At 46.4% G+C, this 21,880-nt stretch overlaps 1 protein-coding gene across 5 annotated transcripts in view; it reads right to left on the minus strand.

The window, feature by feature from the left end:
* The window catches only part of LOC146206604 (sushi, von Willebrand factor type A, EGF and pentraxin domain-containing protein 1-like), a 159,442-nt gene that overhangs the window by 89,621 nt on the left and 47,941 nt on the right, over positions 1-21,880 (minus strand). For all 5 annotated transcript variants that reach the window (XM_084591363.1, XM_084591362.1, XM_084591365.1 and 2 more), the window contains exons 2-3: positions 6,345-6,408; positions 1,591-1,637 (exon numbers count right to left, since the gene is read on the minus strand). In XM_084591363.1, coding sequence (XP_084447489.1) covers positions 1,591-1,637; positions 6,345-6,408 — 111 coding nt within the window. The remainder of the gene's footprint in view (positions 1-1,590; positions 1,638-6,344; positions 6,409-21,880) is intronic.

Here is a 21,880-nt window from a genome sequence, read left to right on the forward strand (position 1 = left end):
TGCCTGGATAATCAAACTCGACTGCTAGAACTAACACAGCATTTAGGAAGAACGACTGAACTTTAGCGATAGTCTCATGAACTCTATCCGTGAAGTCAGGACGGGAGTTAGGCGGCCTGTAGCAGGCACCAACTAAGATTTTTTTAAAAGCCCAGACCGATATTCACCCATAAAATCTCCAGCTCTGAATCTACGTCCACCATTGTAGATGGTACCGAATGTGACTGCAATCATAACACCGCCTCCTTTGGCGCCAATGCTATCTTTTCTATAAATTGTGAAAGCATTATAAAAAGAACGTTCCGAGACTGAGTTCCTTGGGTTAAGCCATGTTTCTGTTCCTAAGGTGACATTTGCATCGCACGTGTCAACTAGAGACAAGTTATCCTGTTTTGGTAGAAGGCTGTGGAAATTTGCCAGAAGAGAAGACAACGGACCGAGTTTGCTAACTGAGTTGGTTCTGAAATGACTGTTCTTGATGAACATTCGGACATCGGTGGCTTTAAGTCCTACGACACGGCCACAGGACGCGTCATACCTGTAGGTGCTGCCGTTCAGTTTTAGTTTTTTGTAAGAAAAACTGTACTTTCCTTCGTCTTTATTTGCCTTCGCGAAATCTCTCAATTTTTTCCGTGCGAGTTGAACTTTAGGTGAAAAATCCTCCTCTATCCTTTTGGCGCAGATACATTTTTCAGTTTGTGGGCATGTCCTAAAACAGCATTCTTGCTTTTATAGTTCAGAAACGTAATGATAGAGCGGCGAGACACAGGATTACACTTCCCGATACGATAGGCCCGTTCAATTTCGCCAGCATCGACTTCAAGTGGGTACGAAAAAAAAAAGTTATAACAATATTTTCCGTCTCATCCCAGGTTTCTGATGCAGACTCAGGTAAACTTTTAATTATTACAAATGCAATTTCCGCAGGCGAACAAAAACACCTACTGTCGCTGCACAAGACTGTACAAGTGAGAAAATGAGAACATTGACAGGCGTCGGGCGAGACAAAGCACTGACCTTACCGCATCTGTTGTTTGTAAAGGAGCTCGGTCTCTTTTCGCAGTGCGCGACTGAATGTATGCGATATACGTAGCCCTCGCCGTAGATTGCAGAAGAGCGCCCCTTGTGTGGAAGAATTGCGAAACATACAGACAGAGCGCCTCATGAAAGTTCGTTCATGAAAGCATGAAGTTCATTACCCGTTCTGCCTAAAAAAAAAAAAAAAAAAAAAAAAAAAAGTTAATTGCATTCGTAAGATCGCTTAGAGTTTCTCTCTTGCGTGCACTTTCACAGTACACAGTACTTTCAAGAAAAAAAAAGTTACCAAGCTGGAATGGGGGAGGTAAACCAAGCAACAGTGTGTATGTGCCTGTTTATGCGAAAAAACGACTTTCGCTGCTAAAAATGTATGAACCTTTAAATGTCACATAAAGATAGAGTGCACTCACTAACATGTATTCGACATTGATATTCTAGGCATGCGTGTAACTGGTTTCGAAGCGCGCTGAGAAGAAAGCTTTAAGACTCCATGTGCCAAAAAGGTGTGCTGATAGAGCTTGTTCAAGGAGTAAAGAGGAGCAGATTCCGTACCTTTAAGTGGAAAATTGCCTATGAAGTTGTGCTGCTCCGTGTGGGATCTGAAACAAAAAGAACAGGAAAACAAGATAAACGACTTTTGCTCTCTAGGAATTATCAAATCTCGAAGATAGGCGTAAAATACTGCCCCGAAGAGAGAGAGAGAGAGAAAAAAAAAGAAGGAATAACGCGGCGATATATATTATGATGGGGGTGTTTTAGAAATTGATCGCGACACTAATTTGTGGCAAATGTGCAGTTTTATGGTTTGATCTCTTTCGGTGCACCAACTCGAGATGCATATCGCGACTTCAGCGGGCGTTCGTTGCCTGAAAATTCTCGACCACGCATGTCTCCTGGCTGCTCGCTACGGCTGCTGGCGTAGAGTATTTTCATCGCCGCGTTGGTTGATAACACCGCTTCATTTTTTTTTTTAATTTTATTTTCAATAGGATAACGTTTTGTGTCGGTCTGTGCCCATTAAGATAACTTACAGCTCCCTCTTTTCCTGTGTATTTCATCTCGTAGCTTCGCCGTTCAGACAGCCATTTAGCCTCCTTAGTGCACAGGCAACAAGCAATTAAACCTTCGAGTGTATTGGCATCATGTCAATGCCTTCTTACATTTCGGGAAGAAAGAGGTTGGCTGGACACAGCTGCCATACTTCTGCACAATTCTATGTGATATGTTTTACAACGGTGGATTCGAGTTGTGTTATTCTGCAAAAATTTAACCTCGGTTCGGTGCCATGCGAGCACACAGACAAGCACTTTCCAAAAGGACGACGTGGCTGCGAATATGACTATAGAGCACCGGGCACATATTGAGAAGAAAAAGAAAAGGTGCTGAAGCACACTAATCGCACCAAAATGCTTTCATCTTTCCGCACTATGACACCAAGCCAGTACCTAGCAGCGTTGATTTTGCCGCTGGTTCAATGGCCTCTATACCATTAATCAGTGGCTCCTTTGATACAGGACCAGGCCCCAAAGAAAGCAAAATTCAGTGATTGACTGCTTGATTGTTTGTTTGATTTACTGAATGATGGTTTGTTTGCTTGCTTTCTTGTTTGTCTGTTTGCTTCTTTCTTGTTTGATTGATTGACAATCTACAGCTCATTTAAAACCAATAAATATATGGTGAAATTAAAGATAAATCTAAACATGTCATTTTCCCTGAGGTTGGGAAGCAATATGTGGGTTTATCCGAGTTTAAGAAGCCAACATTGCTGCATAGAATAGAACTTTCGAAAAGCTGACGTCGAGTACACGTTTTCTCATTGCTCCAAAGACTTAAATGCACTTTAACGTCTTCATCTACCAGATATGCCTCCGAAAGATGATCTAAAAGGTCGTATAAGTTATTGAGTATGGTTCAAGATATAGAGGACGCACTGTGACGATTTTATGTGCAAGTGGCTATTACAGCTTCGAATCTCGTTCTTAGTTTCAGCTCATGCAAGCTGCGACGCCGTTTTTTATGATCGGCTACACTTCCCGAGAGTACGCTCACGAGGTCTCGACAGAGGGAGAAAATGGTATGATTCTTGCGGAAATTTGTGTTTTGAGCAACTAAATTTGTCTCTTGTCCAAGCAACTGGAAATAGTGTAGCTCTACTGGTTTTATGCCACTATAGTTACTTAAATTTCCTCTATATTATGCATGATATCTTAATATTTTACATAAATGAAGTGAAAAAGTAGATGAACTTTTTTTTTTTTCGCCCGCGACTCGATCGGGGCCTTTTTATTTATGGTGCACCCAAGGACTGCTGCTGTCCGTCCGTAGTGGGCGGAGTTGCCGTGGATAGTATTCATTCTCTCCTCAGAGGCATTGGAGGACCCTGCCGTAGGCACGCGTTCTTTGGTTTCAGGGCTTTCGTGGGGAGAGGCCTTCAGGACTGCAAACCTAGACGGCTGCGTAGCCTGCTTTGAGGTGGTTGAGCGGCGCGAACCACCTCCACCCGGAGCGTGGATGGTCCAGCCTCAGGCTCCATCTGTGTGGCCTCAGCAGGTATCGAAAGCCGAAAGCAGCGCCCCGCCTCGTCGCACACACACACACACACACACACAAAAAGAAGAGAAAATGAAATTTCAACTGATGGTTTGTGGGGTTTAACGTCCCAAAGCGACTCAGGCTATGACAGACGCTGTAGTGGACTCCGGAAATTTCGCCCACCTGGGGTTCTTTAACATGCACTGATATCGCACAGCACACGGGCACCTTGCTTTTCGGCGCCATCGAAAGGCTGCCGTCAAGGCCGAGATGAGATCCCGCGTCCTTGGGAACAGTAGTCGAGTGCCCTAACCACTGCGCCACCCCGGCGGGGCAAATTGCAACTGACATGCGTAATATTTATCTTTCCCATGCCTTTTTAAACCTAATATTCTCGGTTGTCTTGCGTGGGATTGTTTTTCGGTTTCCAGGTGGGACAGGACTTGAATATCTAGGGTGTTTTCCTTCGTAGTTAGCACAGAGCAGCGCGGTTTCCTTGCAGACTTCAGAGGGATGTCTTCTAGAAGAGCACGTTTTACATGCCTGAAGATACCGTACAGGTCTTCGAGCTGTCAAACTTCTAGTACATGAAACATTGTATGGATTCGGTATACTAATGCCGAGCGTTGATTTTCAGGTAGCCTCCTTCAATCCAGTCAATGAGAGTGTTGGACGCAAATGTAAGAAAAGATCTTTTCGAAAGTTTATTTTGTGGGCATTTATGAATTTCTGTACAGCGTGTTCTTCAAGCATGAGTTTCTCATTTATGTATAGAAAGTCGTTTTCTGAAACCACACTGCGGACGCCGTACGTGGATCTACGGCCAGTGATTGAAATAGGGATCTCCACAATGGCCTTATACTGGACAGTTTTTAGTCTTTGGCAGTGCCTTTGAGCTCTAGCAGGAGCTCTGCACTGGACATTATTGATAGCTCGTAGCCTGGCTCTAGGGCATCTGTTAGGCATTTCGATACTAAAATGGGGACATGGTCCTGGCAGTTTCTTAGTTGCACTTTAGGAATATTTCCTTTGCCTTCGGGGAAAACAGGACAGTTCATTTGGCTCGCTTTTTTTTTTTCCTAAACAGATACGTTTAGCGAAGAAGCCATGAAATAAGCATGTTGTTTGGCCACGGTGCCAGCAGTCCACCACGGAGCGGACGGGACATGAACTTGCAAACGTTAAGTCCTGCAGCGCTAGCTGTGCCCCACCCGATATGGCGTAACTCAGGGTGATTAGATACACAAGGTTTGCCCTAGACGCCTGGAAGGTGCAAACCAAGATGACATGACAGGAGATTTAGTTTGGTTTGGTTTGGTTTCGGGCTTTAACATCCCAAATTGACTCATGCTATGAGAAACGCCGCAGTGGAGGGCTCCGGAAATTTCGACCACCTGGTGTTATTTAGCGTGCACTGACATTGCACAGCACACGAGAGTCTTCGATCCTGCATCCTTGTGTACAGCAGTCGAGCGCCTTAACCACTGCGCCAACGCGGCGGGTAAAAAAGATAGGATATTTGTAAATACGACAGATAAGATACGGCAATGCCACGCACGGCAAAGCGTGGGTGCTCGGAGTCCATGGTGTCGCGCAGTACACCAAACATCTGCTTTAACAATAGTGTCCTGCGGAGATTCTTAGAGCGTGTGGATGGACTGCCAAGTCCGGTAGTCCATTAGTTATCCCTGCCGCGGGTTCTCTCCCCACCGGCTTCCTAGAGCCATGAGCTTTGCCGTTGGCGCAAAGTTTGGTAGCCAACGTGTAGACTTTGCAGATCAGTGTCTCCACCTTTCCAATCTCCGTCTTGAAGAAGCTAAGGAATGCCATTATACGCGACAGCATGAACGCTTGGAAGCTCGGATGATATAGCAAACCTCTTCGTAGTAGTGAAGTTCGCTCGTCCCTACGAGATATACTTCCCCAGAATATTATTCTCCGTGGGCTTCTCAACTGGCTGGTTGTTTATAAGCACCGTGTTGCTCTGCGCTAGTGGTGTCCCACTGGAGGTTTCTCTACATCGCGTATCATCCCACCGTGTCAGCTGCTCTGAAGACGCTCCTCTATCACACTGCCCCAGTTGCACCAGGCGATGACGTCGCCCGCATAAAATGCGTTTTTGATGCCCCAGATTTTGGAGAGAAGGCCTGGCAGGTATTCACTGCCCTTTTCAGAGTCGCTTTTGTGGCGCAAGTCATAGGATACGTTTGATTCCACCGATGTTTTAGTGGCATGCATCAGTGATAGGAAGTTTTTTTTTTTTTTTTTTTTTTTAATGTAGTTGCAGGCTCTGCACCCTGATTCGGTACCCGACAGGGTTTGCAGAACGTTATAAAACGCGCCCTTAAAAATTCTAGCGCCAGGATGACCCTTGTCTGCCATTGAGAAAGAACAGTGTGTATAGGCAGAAGAATTGCCCTAAAACGCTGCCCCCAATGGTAACCCGTCGGCTAGAAACAAATGCACGCAGATGAGCACGTGCGGTAGGCCATGAGCGAATAGAAGACAGGAAAATTCGATATAAGCTGTAGAAACATATTCCTCTCCCAGGTTGCAGCTCACGGCAATCGGGACGCGCTGAGCTGTGTTTCCTTGAGTGGCATACAGCTAGTATCAATAACAGAGAATCTGCGTCCTAAGGCCCATTGACGCCGAGTAACGCCTCTGTAATGCAAGTGCTCTGAAATATGGCAGCGACATACGAAACACTATGCATGGAAAACTGTCCAGAAAATAGTAAACACTCAAAGAAGCGCTTGCCACGCGTGCCTTACCTTCTTGTGTGAGGGTGACGTTCATGGTGATAGGTGCACGAAACTGCGACCATGGCGGTTGCCACTGCAAAGAAACGAACAGAAGTAAGAAGACAAAGTGGAAATGAATATTTAGAGGGTCGTGCATTTATGAATAAACTGTCCTCTCAGCAATCATGGCTAATAAACAAGGCAACTAAATCGTGTGCGGGAAGCATTTTTCAGTGAGAGCACGCGAAGGTTGCACATAGGCTGCCGTTTGCTGACAACCTTTCATCGCGCCGAGGTGAAATGAAACACGGAGGGCGTGTAGTAACAAAGAAAACGACAAGTTGTTTCTGAAAGAAACTGTGCCCACTATTAGCAAATCTGAACCGTAGAAATGTAGATCATGGTTTCTGATAGGGAAAGATATTGCCACTAACTATTGCAATGTTTTTTTTTTTCTTTTTTGCTGCTGCTGCTGCTGCTGCTGCTGCTGCTGCCAACAGCCCAAGCATGCGGTCTTATAAATTTGCTTGTAACGCGCAGAACGATTTTGGCAACGGCACGAAGGTTTTGGTCTTTTTGTATGTACATGCTCAAAGCTGGCGGGCAAGGCATTATCATTCTACTCGTCGCGCAAAATGCGCCGAGTGTGTCAGGATTGATTGTATAGCCTCTGGCGTCTGTTTCAGCTTCGTTCCAAATTGTACTAGCGACCTTTTGCGGCTTTATCTAGATGCTTCTTCGCCGACTCTAAACTGGTCGCACACGAGCGAAACGGGCATTCCAAGTTCGACGACCAGCGAACACATTTTGCTCCTATCGCCGCCGCCGAGTTGCTTAGTCATTTGAGGGCGTGCGTCAGACCAATAAAGAGCTCCTTTAAACGACGTGCCAGTATATGTTGGTTGACGGCAGCATTGTCACTACCACGTGACAATATGTAGAAACAACCCTGTAGTAGAATGGAAAGCTGGGCGAGTTGGCATACGTTCATTTTGGGTGAAAATAACAGAGCGAAGAGACGTAAGACAAAGAGAGCGCTCGTCGGTGTGGTTTCCTTTTCTTTGTCTTACTTCCCTTCGCGTTGTTTTTTCTTTTTTTTTTTTTTTTTTTTTTTTTTTTTTTCACCCAAAATGAATGTAGGAAGAAAAATAGAATTCCCTTCGACCTGCGGCATTGAGGTATGCTCACATTTCAAAGCAACGAACAAAAAGAGCGCGTTCTGTTTGGCAGGAAGATGAGAACGCGCGGCGCCAGTGAAGGCCATTTAGTGTCGGAGCCTTAACGGACCGCGCGTCGGAAGTACGGCGTGAGGAGAGAATATTTTAGTTTTCCCTCTCAAGTGGGCTGGGTGCGTACGCCAACGAGTCTCGGAAAATTACACTTGATGACTCTCGCGCATCATACCATGTCTGATCAGAACGCGCTTAAAAACATATTTTGAGAAGCCTTTCCTAGACAAATACTTCCTTTTTTATATAATTAAAAGCGCGTGCGCGTTTAATGCTTTGGATGATGACACGGTTACCGAGCCCAAGGACTGCACGGCTCTCAATTAACGCCCACATCTGTATTCAGGCACAATACGCGGCAAAAGAGATCCTCGATCGTTGCCTCGGCTGATGGAAATTGGTTAAACAGCGTTCACTTGAATTGCAAAAGCTATGGGACAATGTGCTTTTTCGAGCTTAGGTTGCCAGGTGTTAACTCAAGGCTATCGCTATCCCCCTTCTTTCTGGGGCCTTCACCGTCTTTCTGCAAATTAGACAAGACGGTGACATTGCGTAGTATGGAACGATTCTCATCATCATCATGATCAGCAGCAGCAACGCCTTATCCCGGTTCGGGGTCGGCGGCCTTGATCAGCTTCCTCCATCCTGGGCGATTCTGATAATCCAGTGTTGTGGCCGCTAGTCCGATGGCGGCCACGTCGCGTTTCACAGCGTTCAGCCAGCGCATCTTCGGGCGGCCAATTGGGCGCTTGCCGCACGGTTCCATCGCTCGCGCGGGGGACGTGTCCCTACCAGCGCAGGAGACTTTCGTGAATTTTATCAACGATACGCGCAACACCCCATCGACATCGGATGTCCTCGTTGCGTTGCCGATCCATCAGGGTGGAGCCATTCATCCAGCGGAGCATTTTCATCTCCGCAGTCTGCAGCTTGATCTCGACGGTCTCGGTGGATAGCCAGCATTCCGTGGAGTTTAACGCTACAGGAGCTACAACTGTTATGTAAACCTTCGATCGTAGTATTCGGGGAAGGCTACGATCACAAAGCATTCCCGACAATTCACGCCATTTCAGCCACACTCCGCTGATGCGCATTCTGGCGTCGCAGTCCGCAGATCCATCGGTATGCAGGTCAGATCTAAGGTATCGGAAGCAGGCAGTCTTTGGCAGTGGGCAGCTGTTGACGTAGATGGTGCCTGGCTTCGGGCTCGTTTTCAGGTGCTCAGTCTTCTTGAGATTTAATCTCAGCCCGCATATAAAGAGGATCAAAATATTCCCGTCACAAAGGTATCTTTAGGGCATCACTTCCGTATCGCTCCACGTGCGGTCTTTCGCGTTCAACCAGATGGAAGCTCGGTGTAATGTTTAGCAAAGAATACACTACACCTCATCTGCAGTGCCAAATTTGCGAGTGTCTCATAAATGCAACCGATGATTAAAAAAAAACAAGCGGTACAGCAAAGCTTGGCGAAACCAACGGCATATTGTTTGCCGTCATTTAATGAGCACCGTTCATTTAGTTAATCAACTTAGGTGAATTCTGCACAAATTTTATTATCCAGCAGCGGTGGCGCAATGTTAGGGCAGTCGACTACTGTTCGGGATCGGGATCAAAACCCGGCTTCGGCGGCCGCTTTTCGATGCTGGCGAGAAGCAATGCGCCAGTGTGCTGTGCGATGTCAGTACACGTTAAAGAACCACGGGAGGTCCAAATTTCCTGAGCCCTCCACTACGGCGTCTCTCATAGCCTAAGTCGCTTTGGGACGTTAAACCCTACAAACCAACCAAAACTTTTATTGTTCAGTTTGGGGCCAACTGGGTTTCAACAAGTTGTGGAGGAGCAACATACCTCTGACTTGGCCGTTTTTTCTGGCATTTTAAGAAAGCCCCCGAAGTATGAAAAAAAAAAACAAAAGTCATGAATTGCACCACTCCCAACAATGTTTCAACGTTTGGATGAACGAAACGGGTGCTCTGATTACTTGGACGGACCGCACCATGACACAAATAAAAACCCATCCTGCCTTGAATAAGCGACTTCAATGCTTTTTATTCCTTTTTTTTTTGTCAGTGTGATAGCTCAATAAAAGTTTCCTCCGAGTTGGCTGTCGGTGGCCTACCCATCGCTTATCGCTGATCCTGGCTCAGGCTTTCCATGCTTGTGCTGACGCACTTTTGAGACTATGACAGTGGCGTCGGCCGGTCATTTCGGGACAGCGAGAGAGCACGCTTCTTTGATCTAGAACGCGTTTGGCAGCGGCATACAATACGACAGCGCAAGACAGCAGTCAGTCGCAGTCACGCGGATTATTTTTTTCTATTTCGCCTGCCTAAGTGCTGAAAAAAAAAAAAAAATCATGTAGGAGGTACGTTAGTAGAAAACATAAGAGGGGGGGGGGGGGGGGGGGGGGCTAGTTTCATCTGAATCACCTCAACAACTTAAATGAAGGGCACTTGGTCCAAACCTGAACATTAAAGATTCTGCATAATTCATCTTAATTAACTAATTACATGCCATATGAAAATATTCAGAGCAGCACCACATGAAAAACAGTATGTCGTTTTCAGCCAGCTGCAGTGCTCTGTTCAAGTTACGTGAAAGAGGCTGGATGTATACGCCGCCGATAATTTAAGTGGCAGTTTCCACATAATCCTTCCGCATTTTCAAAGCGCGATCGCGTTTTGACTGGAGTGAAAACAGTTACCGTGGTATATAAATTTGGCGTACCAGCAGCAGCGACGGAATCTATTGTCAACCAGAGTAACTTTTAACACTATAGCCAAAAAGGCGAGTTGGTGAAACATATTGAACGGAAAACAGTGCAACAGACACACACCAAAGCAGAGAACCACTGGACTAGGACAGTTTATTCGATGAAGGAACACAATATATGGAAAAAGTGGCCACCCTATCAACAAGTGCACAAGCCAAAAACACGTGTTGCTACGTAGGATGCAGGCATGAAATATCACTTTCATGTAGAAAAATGGATGGCTTACTAACACACATTGTTTTTTTTTTTCTTCATGCGATAGGAATCTATTATCTCATGTGTTAAGCGGGCCGGATGCTTGTACATCTGCCCGATCTACGCTGGTTCACGTGACAGTGGGATTTTATGAACTACACCTTCAGCGCATGGCACATACTTAGTTTCTTGTTACTTCATGTTCTTTTAGGTGCGCAGCTTTTCTTTTCAAAATAACTCGAACACTTTTAATTTTATTACGTGCAGAAAAAACAACCCGTATGCTACGACTCAGAGCAGGCGTCAATAAGGCAAAATGCCCGAGTTTGAAAATATTCTTCTCAGCAAAGACGCACAAAGAGGTCACTTCGTTTCGAGCTATTGTGACGAAGAGAAGTACATGACAGTATGAAGTTTCAGGGTATTTACAAACACATTTGGCTTCCTTGGCTATTGATGACTCCTTCAGAGTTCGGAACTCTGAGGGTGTCCAGAATATTTCCTTCGGCATGGAGATCCATGGTCGTGCACAGTCTTCAGTGAAGACGTGGTAGATTTTTTTTTATTCTGTACCTCATAATAAATTGATGAATGCTCTTTGAAAACTTGATAATAATGAACAGTTTATTAGAGGGAGTGCTATTACTGTAGCTAGCTTCCTTGAGCTGCTCTTTTTTTTACCTGAAGGCTATGCTCATTGAGTGGAAAGGAAAACTGTATACCCAAAGAGAGGGCGTTTGCGTTGGATCTAGAGCAGCGCCTGTGTTAAGTGATATTGTTTTGTCGTTTGTTGATAGCGGCATTGAAAAAAAAAATAGCATCGGGAATTGCGTCACGAATTTTTCGTTATGTCGATGACTTCTTAATTTTTGTTGAAAAAACTAACTTGTCTAGGCGCATGATTGATGCACTAAAACTGTTTAAAGAAAATGCTCCAGATCACCACTGAGCTCACGGTTGATAGCAAGCTACAATTTTTAGATCTGCGTTTGGAAGTTGAGATGGGCCATATCTGTTTGGAATACCTACCTGGGGAAAGCAAAACCATTGTTAAATTTTCAATCGCATCACTCCAAGACAGTAAACACAGGAATTGGGTCTCAGCTATGATGCCTTCGTTATCAAAATCCTGTAACTGTATGGTAATCGGCACCTTCAATTATCAAATTGGAAGACTCGAGGCATCTGGATACCCGGATGATGTTCTATTATTGGGTCCGTAACAAGATACCCAAAAAGCTTAATACTTCAGCTTTGGTGCCTAGTGCGGAAAAAGGGAAGAAAAACAATTTGCCATTTTCCCTTATATACACCGTCTGTCACACAATCCTAAAACTGTGACAAAAAGATATGGCATAGGGCTGTTTTTTTCTGCACCCAATAAACGTAAAAGTGTTTGGGTTATTTTGGAAAGAAGGGCTGGGGGGGGGGACACCTAAAGAAACCTGAAATAACATGTGGGGTTAAGCGTGAAACTTCCGACATTCTACTGACATTCTAGTAGAAATCAAGAAGCAAAAATGGGCAAGACATGTAGTGCGAAGAGAGGATAACCGATGGTCGCTTAGGGTAACAAACTGGATTCCGAGGGAAGGAAAGCGTAGCAGGGGGCGGCAGAAAGTTGGATGGGTGGATGAGGTTAAGAGGTTCGCAGGGGTCAAGTGGATGCAGCTAGCACAGAACCGGGCTAATTGGAGAAATATGGGAGAGGCCTTCGCCCTGCAGTGGGTATAGCCAGGCTGATGATGATGATGATGAAATATGTGCCATGAGCCGAAGGTGTAGTTTCAATGCCATGCGGACAAGTGTACATCGGGAAGACGGGGCGGTGCATTAATACGCGTTTGAAAGAGCATGCAAATAACTTAATTGGACGCTAACAAATCTACTAATCTCGTTGACCACGCCCGTGATTGCGAGTCCTGTTATTCTTCCTTGCACTATTGCAATATCCTGTACAAGCAGCCGGCCCGCTTAACAAGAGAGATAATGGATTCCTACCACATGAAGGAAAAACAAACAAAACAAAACAAGGTTGTCCGTAAGTAAACCATCCATTTTCTGCATGAAAGTGAGATTGCATCAGCGCTCCTCCTGTGGTTCTCTGCTTCGGTGCGTCTGTTGCGCTGTTTTCCATTCAACCAGAGTAAAATCCGCAGCTGCTTTTTGAAAAAGTGCACTCCGCAGCTGCTCCTTCATATATTTGTATTCATCGAAGGGAAAGCAAGCGCGCGAGCTTTGCGCTTTTCCTAGTTCACTAAAGATGACATTTTCGACAGAAGGCGCTATGCATTTGCTGCACCAGCAGTGAGTAGAGCATGTTGAAGCATCACGAAGTAAACAAGGCAGTGTCTAAGAACAGCCGATTTAGAAGTCATCAGGGTCTAGAAGCGCCTCTTGCAGTTGCCGCCCTGCATGAAATGGCACGTCATATTTATTTATTGATACTGCGATCTTTTACAAGACCTATATGCCCAGATTGATCGACATAGCACGCGCACTAAGGCGAATAGAGCATTCGGTGGCCTCCGTTTGGGTGCTGAACTGGCTGAACGGCGGTATCGTAGCGATGTGCGTGCTATACGATATAGTTACGCTTCGGCGGCCACATGAAAAATTATTCCAGGAAAAAAAGATCAGGCAGAGAGCGAGAGCCGAGTCTCTGCGCTGTTACTGTTTTCTGCAGCAAAGAGAGCAGCGAGAGGAGTCCCTGTTTATTTTGGCTTTGGCCAGGTCCTAAGTCACTGCTCCCGCAAGGCTGGCGCAAGAAGAAAAAAAAAAGGGGGGGGGGGGGGGGGGGGGGGAGGGGGATGTTCGCAGAAATAAAAGTTGGAGCTAGAAGGCGGAATTTGTGAGTCAGGGCTGCAGCTCGCAACTCCTAGCTCTTGGCCTCTCGCTTGACGCGTTCTCGAGAACAGTGGCTCGTGGTGCCTTCTTGGGTCAAGCACGTCGGCACGGCACCCCTTTTTCCCGCGCTGACTGGAATGCAATTCACCCCCGGCGCTCTTCGGCGCGGCCATGATGAATTGGCGCCGCGGCCAATGACTGGGCCGTCGCGACGGCGCCGGCGACGCGAGATGAAACGTTCCCAGAAGAAAACTGAACTGCAGTGCATGCATAACGACGGGCCAATCAAGTTATACGATCCGAAAGGCGTGGAGAACGACGCACGGTGATTGCGGCAGCTGCGCGCCATCTGACAACAGCGAGGCGACCTCGAGAGCAGCCCTCCGCGGGCGGCTGACAAAGGCGTGCAGCGAGTGAACAGAAATGCCGCCCCTCAATGACTCAGTATTGAGCAGATGGCTGTCCTGATATTACCCGAGTCCGCTCAAAGTGACCGAGTTTCCACTCAGTGACGGTTCCTTGTCACTGTCCGACAGCAGATGAACCTACCTAACGGACTAAGTGCTCTAAGCGGATGACGACAGTCAGCAAACAACGCTTAGCCAGCAGGCGGTGAGAATGTGATGCTTCCCGGTCTGCAAAGGCGTCAAGCTCAGGTTTCTTGGACATCAGTTAATTGCGAGACAACTGTCGAATATTGCCAGATACTGTTACGGAAATACCGAAAGGAAAGTCGAATTTTGCTAGGCGTATCAGTATCACAATCATTTTTAAAGCTGGTCCTTCACTCGCATCGATTGCGTATAGATAAAGCTGCCGTAAAGAAAACCAATGGGCGGCGTTTTCGACGATAAAAAAACAAAACCTTAATAATAGTAAACAACAAGCCCCCGAAGAGAGATGTGCGGTTATGCTGATTGCTATAGTAAAATTCTGCGATATTCAAAAATACTAAGCGACGGTTTAGCTTGGCTGAGTACGGATGTTTACATATGCAAAAGTGTTATTCAGCACTAGTTTACCGAAGTTTTGCTTCGCATATTTTTGCTTTTAGCCAAGTGCTTAACGGGTGCTATTAGTATGGAGGAGGCCTAAGTGAGGTATATAGTGCAACTCTGTCAGAAGAGATGAAGATGTCGGAGACTGACAGCAGTGAAGAAACCGGCTACCGAGATGGTGCAGTGGTCGAACGCAGACGCCAGCGAAGCGGATCTTTCTGCTTCGGCATGGGTTGGAAGCCCACTGACGGCGAGTTTTTGTCAAAGCATTGCTTCTTCCACTATACGCTAAAAGACGGCGGTGCTCGTTTCCCAGGGATGCATGAGAAAATACGTTATCAGCAGCTGCACGTGAAGAAAAAAAAACATCATCAAATGTCTGAATGACGCACACAGCAAGCCAAGCATCCACGACGCATCGCTTGGATGTGCCCAGACCTACCCGAGACCGACCCCACTGCCACTTCAGACAATCCTGTACTGTCGCTATAAAAAGATTAGCATAATGACAACGCAGGGGCCTTGTTATAGCTAGAAGTGGACGAGGCTGTACATGTTGCGTGAAGCATTGGCAATACGTGGAATACGCAAACACACAAACACACCGAATGCAATACCAATACGAAGACGTTGATATATGTCGAATAGTTTCACCCGCGGGACTATGATGCTTTCGCATTACTGAGCAGTATAAAGTGTCGCTACCGAATTTTCGGTTGCTCGAAGTAGGCTCCAGAGCCATCCCCACGAAAAAAAAAAAAAAAAAAAAAAGCGGGTAGTAATACTTTGGCATTAAAACTGTCTTTATAAACAATTCCCCATTAAAAAATGGGCTCGTCCAAAATTTATGGATATTCAAGAAGAAAAATACCTGAAATCGTACACCTGCGTTATTTATCCAACAGTACCACCATCGCATCATTAGGCCCTGGCTTCCCTGCTTCGTCAGTTTCGGGCTTTGTGTGTAACCCAAAACCAAAGGCTAGCTAGCTATGCCTTGCCTGCCAAAATATTGACCTTTTTCGGTTAAAGTGGAATTTAAAAAAAAAAATTTAATTCAACCTGGTTGTGCCGTTTTTAACGATTTGAACCGAAAGTGCAATCGCTAGATTTGAAATGCACACTTTTTTTTTTTTTTTTTGCTTTTAAAAAGCTATGCTATCTTGCTCCGGGCGACATGCAGTCTGCGACAAAAGTAACCATCCAACAGGATTTGTTCTTAAGCCGTGTTGCGCAAAAACGTTTTAAGCTCTACATATGAGTAAGATAAGGCTGTCCTCACCTAACCAGGCCTTTCGTCTTTAAGAGAACCATCCCACAGGATTTGTTCTTAAGCCATGTTGCGCAAAACCTTTTAAGCTCTACATATGAGTAAGATAAGGCTGTCCTCACCTAACCAGGCCTTTCGTCTTTAAGAGTGCCGATAAGGGTCCCACTATACGGCCGAGAAGAAAACCCCCTTTCTTGACTATTTTTGATGAAAGGTGCACAAAGCGTGCCGAAATCACAAGGCCGTGACTAGAAAGAATCAGAACCGGTATATATCATCACTAAGGACCTAACTTGATGAAGCGGGCACGTTAAAGCTCAGATGACCCATAATCTTTACACAAATTTCGCCGCAATTCAGGTGCCTCAATTTAGCTTGCCATGGCAAGGTTAACGACAGCTATTCGCAAAGAAATTCAGTAGTCTGCAGAAGGCATAAAAAAGCGCGCATCTTTTGATTCTTCGTTCTCTGTTCATCCTAGACCGACCAGTAGCGTTCTTGCATAGGCACAAAGCTTCTCCCACACTCCCAAGCACAACTCAGGATACCCTCTCCAGCATCAATGGGTTAGAAATACTACGTCTGTGCATCATGTCTTGCTCCTCTGCCCAAAGGGCACAAGCAGCCCTCCAAAAACTGGAAATTTAAATTCTCAGAGTACACATATTGCGTGCAAGGACACAGCGTCCCTGCTTGAGAACCCATCTGTGCCAAGTTGTCTGCGCCAATCTTATGCGAATAAAAAGTGGTCGGCATTCGGGTCAATACCCCGCTTTCGAAAGGTAAAAAACTTTCGACGCCATACAGACGCCGGGATTCGGCCACAAACCGAGACAAGTCGTCAGGTGTCTTACTGCGGAACCACGCCACAGTACGTGACGCAGCAGACTGCATTCCTTAATAGTTGGTGACCTATTGGACTGGATAGGACGCTATTTCTTGGTTGAGACAAGTTTCAGAAACATTGTCAAAGACGTGCGCTTTCTACATCTTACATTGCACCGAGTCGCTGGCTGATGGCTTTAAGAAAGAGCAACCAAGAAACCATCACTAGCGGCGATCGCCATGTCCTTACAGCTGAATTAACTGCCAGATTTAAATCGACCTCTGTATCCGGAAGCCTTTGGCGCACATCGTCTTCGAGGAATTATGAGACTCGGGTAATCGTTTGTTTCAAACCTAAGTCCTCGCTTGTTAGGTAACACAAGCAACGTGAAACCAGCTGGTTTCGCCACGCACCGACGTGACCGCGATCGTGAGCCGCGATTTCGAAGTCTACCGAGAAGACACGCGCCCCCAACTAACCGCGCGTACAGTTCCACCGTCTCGAGACACGCGCAGCGAAGCTGACGTAATTATACAGGGGCTATCTGGCGCCAACCTGCCTGCGAAGTTTCCCATACTTGGCTGTGGTAAACGAGGAAGTCATTTCTTGCGCAGAGTGCCCATTAGAACCTGCCCTGAACGCCAGAGTGCGCGCGCTATAGATTCAGCGCACGCGCTAAGCTGTAAAAGACCAAACACCCACCCGCGAAAACGCTGCAAGATATATCGTACGACGCGATGGATTCCGACTAGCGGCAGGTGCTACTCGCGTCGAAGCGATCGCGTACTGAGCCGATCACTTTCAGGGATCAAACCCTTTTAGCGAGAGTGACCACTGATCAGGCGAAATTTGCACGAGTACGCTCCTGCTTGGAGAGCGAATGAGCTCAAGGACCACCATGGGTTGCGCAGCGGCTCGTTCGGCCGACTGAAGAAGTGAGAACGTACAACGAAATGCGTAATCCGATGAGCGACTACAGCTCGGTATCGCACCTTGTCTCCTCGACCAAACATAACCTTCTCCAAGGAACGCGATGACAGTGATCGGGATTCAGGAAAGTAAGCCGAATAGAAGAGGAGCAAAACGAACCGAGAAGCCGGTTTCACTTTTACAGGGGAAAACATGCCAAGCTTTCATTATATTTATTCCTGTTTGGCTGCGCCTCACTGCTCAGCGTTCCTTTCAATAAAGCGCGCTTGGCTACAGGTATGCCTGGTCTGAGCTCTTCAAGGCTCACCTCCAAACCTCGACGACTCCCTTGTTTCAGGTGTATTTAGCGTCCCTCATGTAGCAAATACCCTTTTTTATGCCAACAATGTATTTATATATATATAGGCCAAGGAAAGCGTTGGGGATGGTACTTTGTCTTTTTTTTTTAATGTTTACTTGGATAATCACAGAAATTAGTAATGTAATCTGTTTAGGGGAAAGATAATTAAACACAAAGTAGAAGAAAAAACAACGTGCCGATGGTGGGAACCGAACCCACGACCTTCGAATATCGCGTCCGGTGCTCTTCCAACTGAGCTACATCGACCGCTGTCCCCCCTGCTACTTGCTTGGGTATTTATGTTGTACCAACTAGCCCGTTCTTCCACCCTTGATCTGCTTGTAGCTTACGGGGGTCTCGGTTCTGGCAGTCTTGAAGCCATAGGTAGCGTAAGAGGGTTCTAGCACAGCTTTCGCCCTCGCTCTTAATCACGTTCTACATGATGCTGGCGGTAACAAAGGACGTTCCACGTCCGCCGCTATGGCTGAGGGTGGCGCTGGTGAACACTCTCAAGGTTCGTATACAGACAACATAAATACCCAAGCAAGTAGCAGGGGGGACAGCGGCTGATGTAGCTCAGTTGGAAGAGCACCGGACGCGATATTCGGAGGTCGTGGGTTCGGTTTCCACAATCGGCACGTTGTTTTTTCTTCCACTTTGTGTTTAATTATCTTTCCCCTAAACAGATTACATTACTAATTTCTGTGATTATCCAAGTAAGCATAAAAAAAAGACATAAAGTACCATCCCCAACGCTTCCCTTGGCCTCGCCGACTGTTGGCTTCTTTCCTTCATGTATTATAACGAGCACCCTCATTTCCCCTATATAATATATATATATATATATATATTGCCGATACCATAAATCCTTAAATAAATTATATAATAATCCCTATTGCCGATACCCATAAATCCCTGTCTTCGTGACAATATATATATATATATATATATATATATATATATATATATATATATATATATATATATATATATATATATATATATATTGTCACGAAGACAGGGATTTATGGGTATCGGCAATAGGGGCAGATACACACAGTCAAGACAGAGGTTCCCGGGAAACGGTAACACGAAGACACAAGCTCAAGAGTCCACAGTCCTAGCTAGCCGAAGCGCGCGAGAGTCTCTAACTTCTTCGTCTTTCAAGCGCTACCTCGAACCGGGTGGAATTATTCCCCCCCTCGAAAAAAAAAAAACACAAGCTCACAGAAAAAAAAAAAAAAAAAAACTGATCCGGATGGCAAATACGACTTTCAGCGGGTAAAATACGGCTTCATGCGAAGCACATGCCCAAGGTCAGATGAGCACTGACGACTAGAACTCGATACAGTTCCGTCTGGAATAACCTCGTACGTAACTTCCGAAAGGTGACGCAACACTCTGTAGGGTCCGAAGTAACGATTGAGAAGTTTTTCTGACAGGCCTGGGCGCCGGACAGGTGTCCACACCCAGACTTTGTCACCAGGCTGGAACACGACATAGCGATGGCGGTCGTTATATGGGCGTGCATCTGTTGCTTGCTGTTTTGTAATGTGATTACGGGCGAGTTGGCGAGCTTCCTCAGCGTAGTTGGTGAATTCTTCTGCGTCAGCGGTAAGCAGCTGGTCGTTAGCCGCACATGGCAGCATAGCGTCGAGCATGGTCTGTACATCGCGTCCGTATACTAGGCGAAACGGAGTGAATTGAGTTGTTTCTTGGACGGCCGTGTTATATGCAAATGTGACATACGGCAATATCTCGTCCAATGTTTTATGCCGGACATCCACATACATGGCGAGCATGTCCGCTATTGATTTGTTTAGTCGCTCAGTAAGGCCATTAGGCTGAGGATGGTAAGCAGTAGTCTTTCGGTGTTGCGTCTGGCTTAGTTGGAAAACTTCTTCAAGAAGACGCACTGTAAATGCCTTGCCACGATCAGTGATGGCGTATGAAGGGGCGCCATGGCGGAGGACAATCTGCGTCATGAAAAATTGTGCCACTTCGGAGGATGTTGCACGTGGCACCGCCATAGTTTCCGCGTAACGTGTCAGATAATCTGTAGCCACGATAATCCACTTATTGCCAGCTGACAATAGAGGAAAAGGGCCAAGAAAGTCCATACCAATTTGGTGGAATGGTACTAGCGGTGGGGGAATAGGCTGCAGGAAACCCGCTGGCTTCAATGGCGGTGTCTTGCGTCGCTGGCACTCGCGGGAACCTCTAACATATCGATGAACGGTGGCGGTAAGTTTGGGGTCAGTAGTAGGCCTGGCGCACTCTGGTAAGAGTGCGTGCAAAGCCCCAGTGTCCAGCGGTGGGTTCATCATGGCAAGCATGAAGGATTTCATCGCGGAGATCTGCAGGGATGACTAGAAGATAGGCTCGGTCACTGTTGCCGGCGCTTTTCTTGTAGGTAGAGGATTCCGTCGCGTGTACAGAAGGATGACAAGTTCTTAGCAAACAGTCGAGATACTGTAGAATCGAAACCCTCCAGATGATCGATCACAGTTTTGAGGTATGGATCAGCCCGTTGCCGGGCCTTTAAATCAGAGGAACTGATAATGCCAAGAAAATGGGCGTCTTCATCCGTACTGTCATGGGCAAACTCCACGGGTGATCGAGACAGTGTGTCAGCATCTTCATGTTTACGTCCGGATTTATAAACGATAGAGTAATCAAATTCCTGCATACGAAGGCTCCACCGTGCAAGACGTCCTGATGGATCTCGAAGACTAGCCAGCCAACACAAAGCATGATGGTCTGTGACAACTTTAAATTTACGGCCGTAGAGGTAAGGCCGGAATTTCATTGTGGCCCAAACGACGGCGTGACACTCCTTTTCAGAAGTTGAATAGTTTGATTCTGCCCGAGAAAGGGCATAAGCGATCACTTTTTCCTCGCCTTGCTGGTGCTGGACCAGAACAGCACCCAGACCGACATTGCTGGAGTCTGTGTGAATTTCGGTGGCAGCGCCCTCATCGAAGTGTGCAAGAACGGGAGGGTTGTGCAGCCGTTGGCGCAGCTTGGTGAATGCCTCCTGCTGCTCGGAAGACCAGACATACGGGACGTCATCACGTGTCAGGCGCGTCAAAGGTTCTGCAATCTTGGCAAAATCGGCAATGAAACGGCGATAGTACGCGCGCAGGCCCAAGAAACGTCGGACTGCTTTCTTCGTGGTAGGGATGGGAAAATTGGCTACAGCGGCTGTTTTATCAGGATCAGGCCGGACACCGTCAGCGCTAACCACATGACCGAGAAATTTTAGCTACTGATATCCAAGTGACATTTTTCCGGTTTGAGTGTCAAATCGGCCGAGCGAAGAGCGTCCAATACCGTTCGCAGCCGCTTAAGATGTTGGTCAAACGTTTCTGAAAACACGATGACGTCGTCCAAATAAACCAAACAGGCTTGACATTTAAGACCAGCAAGTACGGCGTCCATCATTTTCTGGAACGTCGCTGGCGCTGAACACAAACCGAAAGGCAATACTTTAAATTCATATATAAGCCATTAGGTGTCACAAAGGCAGTCTTTTCCCGATCGCGCTCATCCACTTCTATCTGCCAATAACCACTTTTTAAATCAATACAGGAAAAGAACTTGGCGTTGCGAAGTCGATCGAGTGAATCGTCGATACGGGGCAACGGATATACATCTTTTTTTTTTTTTTTTGTGATGTCATTCAGTTTCCTGTAATCAACGCAAAAACGCAGCGTGCCATCCTTTTTCTTAACCAACATGACTGGTGACGACCACGGACTTTTAGACGGCTGAATAACATCATCATTAAGCATTTCCTGGACTTGTGTCCGAATTGCATCACGTTCTTTAGCCGAAATACAGTACGGCTGCTGTCGAATAGGTCGGGCATCGTCAGACGTTAAGATGCGATGCTTGGTGATAGAAGTTTGCCGGACTTTCGATGATGAGGCAAAGCACGGGGCGTACTCCAGCAGTAAGGCACGCAGGTCGCGTTGTTGACAGACAGAAAGGTCACTGCTAACATCGATGTGGTCTAGAACGCTGGGAGTATATACACACACACACACACACACACACACACACACACACACACACACACACACACACACACACACACACACACACACACACACACACACACACACACACACACACACACACACACACACACACACA

The sequence above is a fragment of the Amblyomma maculatum genome, chromosome 1 (assembly GCF_055883805.1).
Source record: "Amblyomma maculatum isolate TAMU_Amacu chromosome 1, ASM5588380v1, whole genome shotgun sequence".
Taxonomy (NCBI): Eukaryota; Metazoa; Arthropoda; class Arachnida; order Ixodida; family Ixodidae; genus Amblyomma; species Amblyomma maculatum.